The 13,743-nt window shown below is 51.3% G+C and overlaps 2 protein-coding genes across 5 annotated transcripts; one reads left to right on the top strand and one right to left on the bottom strand.

The window, feature by feature from the left end:
- The first annotated feature begins 3 nt into the window (after positions 1 to 3).
- Positions 4 to 8,121, top strand: SLC35G2 (solute carrier family 35, member G2). Its single transcript, XM_010561129.1, has 3 exons — positions 4 to 81; positions 4,786 to 4,859; positions 6,084 to 8,121. Exon 3 carries the CDS (start codon positions 6,106 to 6,108, stop codon positions 7,339 to 7,341), a length of 1,236 nt encoding a protein of 411 aa, XP_010559431.1. The 5' UTR covers positions 4 to 81; positions 4,786 to 4,859; positions 6,084 to 6,105; the 3' UTR covers positions 7,342 to 8,121.
- A 43-nt stretch (positions 8,122 to 8,164) lies between these two features.
- On the bottom strand, positions 8,165 to 13,716 carry SCLY (selenocysteine lyase). 4 transcript variants are annotated; one of them, XM_010561131.1, is made up of 12 exons: positions 13,643 to 13,710; positions 13,449 to 13,561; positions 12,992 to 13,336; positions 12,509 to 12,636; positions 12,222 to 12,386; positions 11,760 to 11,866; positions 11,379 to 11,415; positions 10,908 to 10,991; positions 10,644 to 10,746; positions 10,386 to 10,461; positions 9,559 to 9,750; positions 8,165 to 8,751 (listed from the first exon to the last, which is right to left on the bottom strand). In XM_010561131.1, the coding sequence occupies exons 1-11, from the start codon at positions 13,690 to 13,692 to the stop codon at positions 9,591 to 9,593; spliced, it is 1,368 nt and encodes a 455-aa protein (XP_010559433.1). In that variant the 5' UTR covers positions 13,693 to 13,710; the 3' UTR covers positions 8,165 to 8,751; positions 9,559 to 9,590. The 4 variants fall into 4 exon arrangements, with proteins under 4 accessions (XP_010559433.1, XP_010559432.1, XP_010559436.1 ...); XM_010561134.1 differs by having other exon boundaries at positions 8,166 to 9,750; positions 12,992 to 13,148; positions 13,236 to 13,336; XM_010561135.1 differs by having other exon boundaries at positions 8,167 to 9,750; positions 12,992 to 13,116; positions 13,236 to 13,336; positions 13,643 to 13,716.
- Positions 13,717 to 13,743: the final 27 nt, after the last annotated feature.

Below are 13,743 nucleotides of genomic sequence, written 5' to 3'. Positions count from 1 at the left end.
CCCGGCATGGGGAAGGCGGGGAGTAGGCGCCGAGGGCGCGGCGGCCTGAGGCAGCGGCGCCGGGCGGGGGTTTCGGCACCGGTAAGTGTTTGGGAGCAGGAGCGGGGGAGTCCGGCACCGGGGGGGGGCTGCGGAGCCGGCAGCGGGGGAAGGGCCTGGCGGGGAAGGAGCCCCAGCAGCAGCAGCAGCTGCCTCTCGTCCGCCTCCCGCCCAGCCGGGGGGCCGGAGCGGGTTTTTTTTCAGCAAACGTGATAGTTGCCATCGCAACTGGCGCCATCCTCCCATCTAAACCTCCGGAGCCCCGTCTCCTTTTTCACCCGGCTGCCCCCGTAAGCCCTTCTGCACACATCCCGCAGGCACCAGCTTGCTGCCCTGCCAGGTTTCGTGCCATTTGGGGGGAGAAGATCAAAAGCAGTAAGCTTTAAATAAATCTTAAACCTGTAATCTGTTCTAGTAAACCTGAATGTGCCACCCTGTGCTCTGTTTCAGCCCATCGTAATGTACCATTTAAGGTCTTTCTTCTATCTAGCCAAGGTATTTTCATATGCTGTAGGAGACTATATTTAAGTGTTGATGTATTCTCTGTTCTTTCCCCTATGCTTGGAATTGCAATCTAAGGGGGGTTGTTCGGAGTAGGGTTTTTGGAATGGAAAGTTTGCAGGCAAAGTGGCTCTTCTTCCAAAATCACTTAATGCAAGTATCGCTGCTGCAGAGGTACTAGTTCCAGCAGGCGACAGACGTGAATGGAGAAATTGGAGAAGAGTATTTTTTTCATGGAACCAGATGCATTTGGAGCCCTTATACAGCAAGAGAATAGGTTAGTGAAAGCAAGGGAAATTAAAGGTGTCACGTATAATCCCACTGAAATCACGTGGCAGCTTTAGCGAGCTAGCACAAATACGGGTTGTTTTGTGGGTAGCAAAATGTTATCGGGGATGTACTGACAATTCACGGGGCTTACGCGTAGGGTTTGTATTTGAATCCTGTGAAGGGTGTGCTGGCTCTTCCCTGAGGCAGTGCTGTTGGATGTGACTCGATTAATTTAAGACATGGAATACCAGTTTGTTGGTTTGTGTGTAACATTTTCTCTAGTACTTAAGTACTAAAAACTCCTTTCATATAATTGCCCTTTCCTTTTCTTAAATACCTTTCATTATTCATTAAATTTTAATAAAAACTTGGGTTTCTTTGCATACATTTTAAATAAAATTGATTTATATAGTCAGACCATCTGGCTAAAAAGATAAAGGTACTCTGATTTTCCAGCACACACCGTATCAAATAGTTTAAAAGTGTAGCAGAAATGTAGGCTGTTTCGGTGATACCAACATTTAATTGCCTGCTGTGCACCTTACATTGCCTTTTCTTCCCCCTTGGTTCACGTTGTGTTACACTAGTCAGACATCACACGAGTGTACATCTCTTGGCATGGCCAGTTGCCTGAACTGTCAAGCACCAACAAATCTCGAACAAGGTTAAGGTGGTTTAATGAAGAGGGTGCTGAAGCAGGAATTGAGGAGATTTTTCCTGCACCTGATAAGGAATCAAAAGAAAAACCTGCATTGTGAGAAGGCAGTGCACTGTGCAGGGAAGTGCTTAGCGAAGGCAGCACAAGTTCAGTCAGTTACATGGTTTTGCAGGGACAGAGTGGGTCTTTAGTGCATATAATATTCAGGAAAAATCATTAGTCTCTAGTTAACCTATAGAGATTGCTTACAGGCCTCTGGTAATCTCAGTCTAACCTGGTCAGGATCTGGGGGATTTTCCACAGATGAGGCAAAGGAACATCCCTGTGAGGCCTGCCTTTCAGAGCATGAGGATAGCTGCCTTCTCATTTTCAACTTCATAAGGACTGCGGTTGCCATGTCTGCAAATCTTTCATAATAACATTTCAGTTGGCTGACTGATTTTGACCTATCTGGCAGAAGATGAGCATATTTTTCTGTGAGTTTATTGAAAATTGATGGTTAGAATCACCAGTCAGACCTCAAAGCCTTAATTCCTTCAGGCACGGCAAGGAGAGCTCAGCTTCCCACTCCCTGGTAGTCAAGTGACATAAAATCACCTACTTCAACCTTGCTAATAAGAAATCTTGGTGTGTATTCTATTAATGATTTGGGACATTTATCAAATCCATTGTGATTATTTGTTCACCCATGGGAAAAGAGGGTTCACACTTTGGCAGTCAGTGATTTCCATGAGATGGTAATTTAAATGGGTGGCCTGGGTTGTCATTTGAATTGGAAACATTTGTTTTGTTATAGAACATGAGAATTATGCATAGTGCCTAATCTTCAGCATTGTATTAAACTGGATTCAAAATCAAATTATGTTTTTCATAGACAATGCAAATAAACCATTTTATGTTTCCAGATATGAAGAAAAATAAAAACTTCATGTGATCTCCACAAAAGGCACTAGCAGAAAGAGAAGTAGCAAGTTTTCTGCGTACGCTGCGCTGATTTCCCTTTATTTTAAATTTGTGTCTGGGACAAACATAATGGGTTTGGGATACGTGCTAATCTCAGTCTCATTTGAAATTCTCACTGGTTAAGAAAAGCAAGGTCACCAAAGAGTACAAATAAATGTACTGTGTGAGACTTGGGGTAACATTTATCACATCCTCAATATTTAATAGAGAAAATTAAATTTTGGTTTAAGCACTCCTGTTATTTTTTTGTTCTTTGTTACTTCTCCTCCCTTTCTCATTTCTCATGTGTTTGCCCTTCCACTTTCCAGCCCTTCCAACTGTTAGCATTCTTAGTGCTGAAGAACACAGGAGGGAATACAGTGTCTGTATAGGACAGCCATTTTGAGCTACGTGCTCATGATCTATTGTTTATCTCCAGAGAGATCTCTGAATACATTGTGCAGGTCCAGTACTAAATTTGCAACTGAATTTTGTCTCTTTTCTACACTCTCTTCTACATTTGTTGGAAGAAAATGTAAGCTAAACTCAGGAAGCAATAAAGTTACCATTGTAGGCTAATCGTAAAAAATTAGTTACTTTGGTTTTGTTTTCATGAACCAATAGTCGCAGCATGTACTTGGCTGTTTCTTAGTAAAATGACTGAGTTTATACAGGCTACATCCACTGTCGCTCTAATAATAATGCGTGTTGTGCACCTTTTGTCTTCTTTTCCTCCAGCTTATTTTGTTCCTGATCCATATATTGTGCTTAAATCAAGATGCTCTTAATTTTTTCAAGATGTGGGGACAGCAAGGCAGAATTGTGAATTTATAACACAATGAAAATGCTAGGTAGGAAAAGATGTGCTTGTGAAAATCACTGCCTTCCTGGACTTATTCATTGCACTTTGCATTTGCGTGTTAAAAGAATCTGAAATTAACAGCTTGAAGAAGTGCAAATAGCAGGCAGTGACACCACGGTAGATTTCTGCCAGGGTGTTTTTAAATGTTTGATGGGTTGTTTGAACTGCCCACTGCTGCAGCCGATATGCAGCTCTTGCCCTCCGAATTTACTCTCCTTGGCATTTCAGCTGTTTCTTCTCAGGTTTCTTGCAGTATTTAAACCGTACATTGATGGGCACTCTGGGGTACTCCTCCAACGTTTAGCAGCGTACTGGGTATGCTTTGTTTTTTCAGCTGAGCTCTGCTGAAAATGGGTTGGCAGCAGAAACATGAACAGGCGGAGAGCTAACACAAGGCCTCCTGAGCAGACAAAGGTGTTCCTTGTCCTCAGACCCTCCAACATCTACCAGTCTGCTTGAGTGAGGTATCTCAGGGCTGGGAGCGTAGTCTGCCAAAGCAAGAGCAAGGTGGTGTCCCAGGATCCCTCGCCTACTTGTGCAGATCCAAACTGGTGCTGCCACCTTCCTCCAGAGCTGGGACTCGGTGCCTGCCCCTCTCCCCACTCCCATTCATCCTGATCCCTACCAGGGATTCACTCTGCCTGCAGAAGTAGGCTACAGCTTAGCTTGGGTGTAGCAGGGGGTTCAATAAACACTCAGCCTGTGAGGAAAAAGGAGGAATGTCCCATTCTTATGTAAATTATTTTTGCCAGGAGACACAGGCGGTGCTTGGCTGTCATGGATTACTGATGGAGAAAACACAAAGGCTGAACCTGGCCGTGGTATTTTTTTAAGTATTTCTTTGAAGAGCTATTGCACTCACTTTTACATTGCCGTTTGATCTGTGGTGTGCCTGACAAACCGCCGTCATGCTGTTTAGCCCAATTGTCCACTTAGCTGTGGTCTTGCGCCTTCAGGACCCACCTGCTCTGGTGCTTCGGTGCTCCCTGCGGAGAAGGACTGCAGGGTTCTCCATACCTGTCCCCAGCTGATACCACAGAGGCCAAACTGCTGCTGCCTGCAGGGCTGGGCTCAGCTCCGGGGGATGGATGATGGGATCAGGAGGATGGGTCCCGCTGGGCATCCTCCACAGCACTGGTGAGGCAGGATAGCAGGCTTAGTTGTTACTAAGCTGTAGGAACCTTATGCTCACAAAGCCACTGCTTGTTCTTTGGATTAGTCCCATCAGTAATTCTAGGAGGTGGCTGAGGAGTGGTTTTGGCAAGATGACACTGATTGCTTTCTCTCCATCTGAAGTTTTTTGGGTTTGGTGGGGGTGTTTTTTTCATAACGATGCACCTGGCTTGCCAGTTCGCAAGGAGCATGCCCTCAAAGGCACACAAGTGCTTCTCAAATTTTTGACTTTGAAAAACAAGCAGAATGTTTCATGCCCCCCTTGGGTATTACTTTCTGTGCTGAGATGATTGTAACCTTTCCCATTTGACATCTGAGAGCATGTACTACTTCTGTTTAGACACCCAGACAAAGATGTAGATGACCAAGAGGTGTTTTCCCCTTCTGGTTTGGGATTAAATCTCTCAGTCGCAGGTAAGGACTGCATGTGTTTATTTGCTGGGGCAAACAGAAGGCAGGGAAGGTTGCATTTCTCCTGCTGCCACTTCATTTGGAAGGGCTCTCTGCGCAGATGGTGGAGGGCACTGCGGAAACAAAGTAATGTCAATGACATCTCCGTGCCTGAACTAAACTCAGCCAGCGCTGTCACACTGGGTTTGGGGACAGCGATGGCAGGCTCAGCAGAGAGCTGGAGGGAATTAAGGCCACAGATGGGCTCCTCATGGGCAGGCTACACGCACCCATGACAGCGGAGACCAAGCTGCATTTGTGCTGGTGAAGGCCGGGCACGTGAAGGGATTGTGTGCTTGTTTTGGGAGGGTGATGCCACCGTTGTGACGCGCGTGGCACCGCACATGTTGCTGCCTGTGTCATGGTGGTGCGCACAAAGCACAGGCACCAAGGGGAGACCTTGCACTGCTTGTGCAGTGGGAAATGGACCTTCCATAGGAGGCAGAAGGGTGGTGCTTTTGTTGCTGTGGGTTTTAAATGTCTGCCACGGGAAGGTCTGGTTTGTGTAGTCTGGATCAGCCCTCTAAATTTTCTCCATTAAAAAAAAAATAAAATCAGATTTGAAGAACAAATCTGTTGCAAAAATCAATCACTGGAAATAAAAGGATGTGAAATGAAGAAAGAATTTTTAACGCTGTCAAAGTATTGTTCAAAATCATGTTGTTTATTCATGTGCTAACTACGCTGACTTGCTCAGGGATATTCCCTATTTCCCCGTGTTGCTCTCTTGTCAGTTTAGAAACAAGGCAATCATTTCTTCTAGCCAAACTTCTTCTGTGATCTTGTAACATTAGGAAGCAATTAACAGTAAGCATAATTCATAATTATGGGGTATTTACTATCCAAAAAGCTTAGCACTTTCTAATGAACACCTTCTCATTAGAATAAGAACATACTAGAATGCATTATGTGTACTATACATAATGAGAATATATGTCATTTTCAAAAATCATCGACTGAAGTTCCACGGTTAGCTTTTAAGGAAATCCAAATGGCCTAACTATCAAAGGTATTTAGCAGTAACTCAGCAGAAAATTAAAGCAAAACTAAGAACTACCTACTAGTACTTGGACTTGGTTGATAAAAATAGCTTATAAACACTACCAGCATTTACATACTAATGAATAGGGAGAATGCATTAAAAAAAAACAAAACCCAACCCTGTGCATCTCCATTTTTTTTCTTAAGACCCGGATGTTTCTCTGAGGAAATGGATACGTCTTCCCAAAAATACCCAGTCAAAAAGCGAGTGAAAATTCATCCCAACACAGTAACAGTGAAATATACTTCTCATTATCCCCAGCCAGGAGAAGAGGGATATGAGGATGTTAATGAAGATACTGGAGTATTTACAGAGGATAGTCCTAAAACAAGACTACTGAATGATGGGAAAAAGAGAGAAAGGACCTTTTTTGGTACAATAGACACCAAGCTTCAGCCAGCACAACTGCCAAAACCTGATGAGATTGGGCAATCCCAGCATCTGCCTGAAGGAAATATACTGCAGTCGAGGAAAATGTGGGTAGTCCTTTTCGGATCTGCCGTGGCTCATGGATGTGTGGCTCTAATTACAAGACTAATTTCTGATCGTTCCAAAGTGCCATCCCTAGAGTTAATTTTCATCCGTTCAGTCTTACAGGTTCTGTCCATTACTGTTGTGTGTTACTACCATGAGCCTCCCTTTGGCCCCAAAGGCTACAGACTACGGCTCTTCTTCTATGGGGTCTGCAATGTTATCTCTATTACCTGTGCTTATACCTCCTTCTCTATAGTTCCCCCCAGCAATGGGACCATCATGTGGAGGGCTACCACTACAGTGTTCAGTGCCATTTTGGCTTTTTTACTTGTAGATGAAGGAATGGCTTACATAGACATAATTACTGTAGTTGGCAGCATGTTTGGTGTTTGTCTGGTCATGATCCCCAACATTGTTAAGGAGGAAAGCTCTTTGCTGAGCACCTGGAAGGAAGCTTTTGGCTATACCATGACCGTTATGGCAGGTTTGACCACTGCTCTCTCCATGATAGTCTACAGGTCAATCAAAGATAACATCAGCATGTGGACGGCACTGTTTACCTTTAGTTGGACGGGAATGGTGTGGGGAGCGTCCACCATGTTCTTGCTTCAAGAGCCAATCGTCCCACTGGATGGAGAAACCTGGAGCTATCTCCTTGCCATCTGCCTGTGCTCCACAGCAGCCTTCCTGGGGGTCTACTATGCCCTGAGCAAGTTCCACCCTGCTTTGGTCAGCACCGTACAGCACCTGGAGATAGTCATCGCCATGGTCCTACAGCTTGTCGTGTTGCGGATCTTCCCAGGTGCTTATGATCTTGTTGGGGGAGCAGTTATTTTGGTTAGTGTTTTTTTCCTCGCATGTTATAAACTGTCCTGGAAGAATTTAGGAAGGCAAGATTACCAGGAGATTGTGGATTCTTCCATTAAATGAATTGTGGTTTTTGCCGTCCGATTCTGGCTATGTGACTGCATGAAAGTAACATATTTCAACTCTGCGGTGTTCTAGCATAGTGGCCAGGTCCTCTCTCTACTGTTTAAATTCACAGCTGATGTAGCAATGTTGGCATTTCCAGACTTCCATGACAGGTGAATTTGTTCTAGTGTGTACAACCACCAACATACTCTCATATGGGAAAAGGCTATTTGTCTCCAGCACGTAGGGGGGTGAGTGGAAGCACAGGCTGGCCCATGGAAGTGCAGGCCAAGTCTTAGGCATGTTCTTCCTCACCTTGCCTGGATACGGCATTACAGAGACAGAGGGATTCACTACTGACTCTCATTCCTGTGCAGTGTGGGAGTAGGAAAATGAACAGTAAAACCATTAAAATGGTCAACTAGAGTGTTCATTATCCTCTGTAACACTTCTTATGCTTTGGCTGTAATATTCTAAATGAAGTAATGCTAATATTTCTGTGGCTAAAATTTGCATGTCCTGTGTGTACAAATTAAAAGTCAGTAAAGCTTTTTGTGCTTTGTGGCCAAATGTCTGTCTGAATTGATGCAGGAAACCCAGACCTCCTGTGGGGGGAAGAGCGCCCCAAAAACTGGATCTCCAGTTGTGCCACAGCTGTGAAGGAGAGGTCCCCAAGAACTATAAGGTCCATGATAGATAAAAGATCTACCCCTGAAGCAGAGCAATATTCTTTCTATGCAACCACTTTTTCTAAAAGAGGTTTCGACCATTCTGCAAGGGAGAAAAGGAAAAAGAAAAGATTGCATTTGAGATTGAGGTGTGAGCAGCAGCAGTAACATGGAACAGCCTGACAGGCATCCAGTGACATTAAGTCAGTGTGCTTGGGTCCTAACACTTCAGTTAGAAATTAGATTTACAAAAAGCCCCAGGGTTTATGGTTCCAAATAGTATTCCTGGCCATGCTAATGTATGGCTGGTAAAGAGAAAGACTGCTGTCTGAGAATCTGTGTCCATGGGGTCCACGCCAACCAGGACCAGCGGGCACCTCCCTGCTCCAGTGGACTGTGCCTCTATTCTGGGACACGAGCATTTTCTGAGGGAAAAGACATTGCTCAGGTGACTCCAACCAGCCCAGCTTCCCCCATGGAAAACGCCATAGAAAATACATGTTACTTGGGAAAAAGCCACAGCAGCAGCACTTTTATTCCTACGAATAGCCAGGGAGACCAGGTTCCCTGACATCAGTCAGCCCAGCCGGCAACATTCCTAATCCATGCAACACTTGTGCGCTCCTGTGTCAGTGATGAGAACCACCGCCTGGGCCACGCAGGGAAGACACGTTTCCTCAGGTACTGGCACAGTTACAGCTGCCCCGACAACTCTGTTCCCTTTAGGAGCACGTGGAGCTGGCAACCGGAGCTCTGCCCACTGTAGGAAGGACAGGAGGAAGGGGAGCAGGTAACGCAACACAGTGCTGGGAAAGCTGTGCCCATCACCTTCTCAGCCAAAAAACCCTTTGGCAGCTTAGGGCCCTGGCAGGGGCAGGGCAGTTCCCAGCCCAGAATCTTGCTGTGCTTCTGTCAACTCCTCATTTCCCTCTGGGGCAGATGGTCTTTCCTCCTCTGAGGGATTAGACAGTGGGAAAGCTTCCTTTGTGGAAAGCAACCAGGGCAAAAAGGCTTCATCTCCTATGGCTTCCACCCCTGCTATGCTCTGGAGGGAGTCGAACTTTGAGACATGCATGCACGCAGCCGGCTGCGTACATGCTGGCAAGTGAGAAACACCCAACAGCGAGACTCCTCGAATGCCTGTGCCGTGCGGCGGGGATGAGAGAGTCCTCAGCAAGCTCTCGATGAGCTGCTCCAGCCCCAAAGCAGCAAAGGCCCTTCCTCAGCATAGCCCCCTGCTGCCTAGAGCGCCTGCGCTAGCTTCTCTGCTCGAGCCGTATGTGCTGCAGAGCCGTGCCAGCCCCACTGTGATCCCTGTGAGCACAAGCTGACATACAGCTAAGCAGAGCTAAGAGCACATTGCTGCCGAAACGGGTGATCCCACTTCCTCCTCTTGCCACCACCAGCTGCCACTTCCCCAACGTCTGATCCACAATCACAAACTGCAGGCTGCATCAGTTCAGCTTAGGGATCAGGCGCAAAACTAATCCCGCCAAAACCTGAGCCCAAACTGACACAGGCAGCCAGCACCCAGGGGCCAAGCAGGGCACAATCCCGTCCCGAGAACCTGGGTGATGGCCAGGGAGCGATCCCCAGGGTCTACAGGGCTTGGTCCTGGTACAGCTGCGCCACAGCCTGCACTAGGTCCTGCACAACCAGGTCCACTTCTGCCCGGGTGGTGTCTCGCCCCACGCTCAGCCGCAGGGCATTCTGCGCCACGTCATAGGGGATCCCGCAGCTGAGCAGAATTGCAGAAGGCCTGAAACACAGATAGGGGGCTGAGCAGGTTTAACTTGAAGGCCGAGGAAGCACATGCACCTCCAGAAAGCTTCACCAAGCCGTAGGAGGGCACATCTGCAGATGCACACCAGGCAAGCCTGCCCGCTTTCCAAAGGCGCCTGCTCCCACTGGGCTTGTTGCCCTATGGTGGATCTCACTTTTCCCCTCCAATGACGAATCTCTCCCATGTCCCTGTGGGTTGGCAGCTCCACCATGTCTACAGGGCATTGCTCTAGACCAGGCCAAAAGCACCTGCTCCCCAAAGGAGCCTGGTGGAGACTCAAATCGGGCTTGAGTGGGTGAGCCAGGCACACACGGACATAAGGCTAACTCTTGCAGCAGTACCAGGCGCTGAAGAGTACTTCCAAGCTCAGCTGGATCACCAAAGCCAGGAGGGACAAGGTCCTTCCAGGCAGCAGTCAAGCATTCCAGCTGCGTTTCTTGCAATAACCTCCTTCACAGCCCTTCAGCCCCTCTGGAAAGCTCTGCACCCTCTTTTCCTCCAGGTGACGCTGCCCACAGCCACCCATGGTCCCTTTCCCTGTCTTATTTCTCTCCCTCCCACCCACTGTCCTCCAGAAAGACACCCCAGGCCTGGCAAAGCTGGCTGCTTACCGATCCCCTTTCTCAGAGTGGCAGGCAGCCCCAACGCTGGCGAGAAGCGTCTTGCAGAGAGACAGCACCCTTCGCCCTGCAGCACACAGAAGCACAGGTCTCCCAGTGCCCAGGCTCTCTCCAAGCGCCACTGCCTGCCTCACCTCCCTGCCCGAGCCACAGCCAAGCACCTGCCGGTCTCTAGCCACAGGGTCCTGTGCAGGGCGGGTGCTTGACTCTGTGGGCACCATCACAGGGCAGCAGTGGGGTAAGAGCTACCTTGAAGACCTGGGCCCAGAATGGAGAAGTTAGAGGTGTTGCAGAGTCGCTTGGAGCCTGTAAAGTGGCTGTTGAGGTGGATCCTCTGCTTCCCAAAGGAGGCCTGGAGAAATCAGAGGGCTGTGAACCACTCTGGGTTCGCACGCGGCTCTGTCCTGATGAGGAGGTGGCAGAGCCAGAGGGACATACCCACCCTGGCTCCAGACCCCAGTCTGCAGACTGAGACCCTGGGAGAGGAGAGACAAAGGAACCAGGTCCGCTCACCTCCAGCCTGGCCTCCAGGTAATCCCGAACATCCTGCATATGAGCCTCGTAGGCCTCCCAGTTCTTGCTCACCAACTCTGCAGCCTGAGGAGAGAAAACCCAGACAGGCTTTGTCAGGGATCCCCCAACACCTCCCTCCGTGCGTGGCCCCCTGGCACGTGAGTCCAGCCCGGGAACAGCCTCCGCAATTGCCAGGTCCCCAGCGTCCCCCAACAGCCTCTTGGTGCCTTGCGCCACGTGAGCTGCCTGACTGTCCACTGCCAGGGCTGCAAAGCCTGCAGCAAGTGCTCCGAAGCACCTCCTTTGACTGGCACCAGAAAGCCCCATCTCCTTTCCTGATAGTTCACCCACCCTCCCGCACCTTGAGTTTGACGCTTCCAATGACTGGGGAGCACAGGTAGCTGTCTCCGTGCTTGCTCCGCTGAGCAGCACCCCCAGGGAACCGCACACCCATGACCATCACTGACTCACCTGGCCGAGGCCAGCGATCATTGGGGTGTTCTCGGTGCTGGAAGGGAAGAGGGAGCAGTGAGTTATTTCTCCAGACCAGAAACCCAACCTTGGGGCACAGACGTTCCCCGTGTGGGACCCGTCACCGCTGGCAGGGGACCCTGGACACCCCTATGAGGTGGTTGGGAAGGGGGCAGTTCCACCCTGTGGTTCCTCCTGTGGCAAAGCCTGCGCAGCAGGCTCCCGTGGTTCCCACACACAGATCCATCTCCCTGCGCTGGGCTGCCTGCCCCAGGGCTGGCAGGTGACACAGCTGCCAGCTCAGCTCAGACTAAGTAGCCACACGTGGTTTGGCCACCAGCCTGAGGCCCAGCTCTCCAGGCCACCACCCAGCCACCTTACCCCGGCCGGAAACTCCTCTCTTGTCCCCCTCCAAAGAGCATGGGGTGCAGCGGGGTGGTGGTGCCGGGGCCACGCACGTACAGCGCACCAATCCGCGGGCCATAGAACTGTGGGAAGAAACGGCCATGGTGACCCTGGGGACACTGCCAGGTGCCCTTTTCTGTACTCCTGCCCAAATCCAAGTGCCCTCCAGCGCTGACCCCTGCCCCTCTCACAGGCGCGGGCTGCTGCATAGCTGTCCCCCACCCTTGGCCTCCTCCTGCTCCCCCTTCCAGACAGGTCCCCTGACTCGCAGGAGCCTTATCACCCAGCTGAAGACTGTCTTCAGAGCACTATCCAGCAGGAAAACTTTGGCCACTGATGAGATATCAAACTGTGGGGGGCACCCAAAGTCTCCCTGACACCCCAACAGACATGTCTTAGAGGGCAAACAGCGGCTGGGCCACGTGAACAGGGCCATACCTTGTGTCCCACGATGGTGAGGTAGTCCACCCCCAGCTCCTGCACGTCCACACGCCCCTTGCCAATCATCTGCGCCGCATCTGTGTGCACCAGGATCCTGGGCAGCCCCTCCGCCACTCTCCACTGATTGAGGGCATGGACGCGCTGGCTCAGCTCTGTTACAGGCTGGCGGGAGGGAAGAGGGCCTGCGTTCCAGGGACCGTTGGCTCCCCCTTACCAAGCACCTTTTTGTGAGGATGTCCCCACCTTGTCCCACTTATCCCCCCCACCTGGTCATGCAGTCTCACCATGATGACCCCAGTCTCGTTATTGGCCAACATGATGGAAACCAGGCAGGTGGTCGGCCGGATGGCAGCGAGGACGTCGTCCACCTCAGCCCGCCCGCTTCGTGGGGACACAGCCACAAAGGTGGCTTCTGCAAGCCAAGAAACAAGCCCTGAGGTTTGCTGGGAAGCCAGACAGCGCCCAGGGCTGCCCGTGCCCCACTGAGCAGGCAGGTAGAGCTGTGCAGGCAGCTGGCGCGCAGGCAGAGAGCGCAGCGGCTCTTGGGGCTGGCGTTGGATGCCAATGGCGTAACACACCCAGCTTGAGGAAATGGGGGCACCACGTGGGGAGTCAGTGCTCTCAGGGGGGACAGCCCAGGACATCGTGGAGCAAGCGAGTCCCTGTCCTCCTCCCCAAAAATACCAGTGGAGAAAAGCCCCCCTCGCAAACCCCAGTCTGCGGCCAGACGTCCCCGACCTGTCCCCTGCAGTCCCTGTGCCGCTCACCTGCCAGGCTGTCCTTCACCAGCTGCTCCAGTGGCAGGCGGATGGAGTCGTGCTCCACGCTCGACGTCACGATGTGCGGCGTCCCCCGGCCGTCCCCCGGCCTGGCCTGGCTTTCGCGGAAGTGCCTGCGGGCGGTGTGGATCACCATGTTGTTTGCCTGAAGAGAGAAAGGCAGAGGGGAAAAGGAAGGCCCAGAGAAAGGGCGGCGCCCTTTGTCCTTGCCCTCCTCTGCGGCTGCTCCCACCTCCGTGCCCCCCGAGGTAAAGACGATGTCCTCTGGCCGGCCTCCCACCATCCTCGCCAGGCTCTCCCGGGCGCAGCCGATGAGCTCCTTCGCCTTCCTGCCTGCGGGATGAGACCCGGCAGCTCCTCCACGGGCTCCCGCGGCCACGGGGCTCAGCCGACCCGCGGCGGGGAGCCACGACACGCCGCGGCAGCAGCTCCCCTGGATCCCTACCTGCAGGGTGGGAGCTGCTGGGGTTGCCCCAGGCCTGGAGCATGGCATCCCGCACGGCCTGGGCCACCTCAGGGGCCAGGGGGGTGGTGGCGTTGTGGTCCAGGTAGACCCTCCTGCGGGGGCAGGCGGCGGGTGAGGGGGCGCGGGGGGGGGCGGGAGCGGGGAGGACGGGACCGGGCAGCCTGGGGCCTCACCCCTCCGCCGCGTCGCACCGCGCCTCCGCCGGCTCTGTCCCGGCGCCCATCGCTGCCCTCACCGTCGCCCTCCTGCCGCCGCCCCCAGCCCGGCACCACAG

The sequence above is a fragment of the Haliaeetus leucocephalus genome, unplaced genomic scaffold, assembly GCF_000737465.1.
Source record: "Haliaeetus leucocephalus isolate CR32 unplaced genomic scaffold, Haliaeetus_leucocephalus-4.0 Scaffold143, whole genome shotgun sequence".
NCBI lineage: Eukaryota > Metazoa > Chordata > Aves > Accipitriformes > Accipitridae > Haliaeetus > Haliaeetus leucocephalus.
The sequence above is the reverse complement of the archived record's forward strand: the minus strand, read 5'-3'. Positions and strand labels throughout refer to the sequence as shown.

What these genes read in the sequence shown, in the direction of transcription:
- SLC35G2 (XM_010561129.1), top strand. Translation starts at nt 6,106, where the DNA reads ATGGATACGTCTTCCCAAAAATACCCAGTCAAAAAGCGAGTGAAAATT.
- SCLY (XM_010561130.1), bottom strand. Translation starts at nt 13,692, where the DNA reads ATGGGCGCCGGGACAGAGCCGGCGGAGGCGCGGTGCGACGCGGCGGAG. An exon ending in CGGTGCGACGCGGCGGAGGG is followed by an intron (nt 13,562 to 13,642) that starts GTGAGGCCCCAG and finishes CTGCCCCCGCAG; the next exon opens with GAGGGTCTACCTGGACCACA. An exon ending in ACGAGACTGGGGTCATCATG is followed by an intron (nt 12,387 to 12,508) that starts GTGAGACTGCAT and finishes CCCTCCCGCCAG; the next exon opens with CCTGTAACAGAGCTGAGCCA.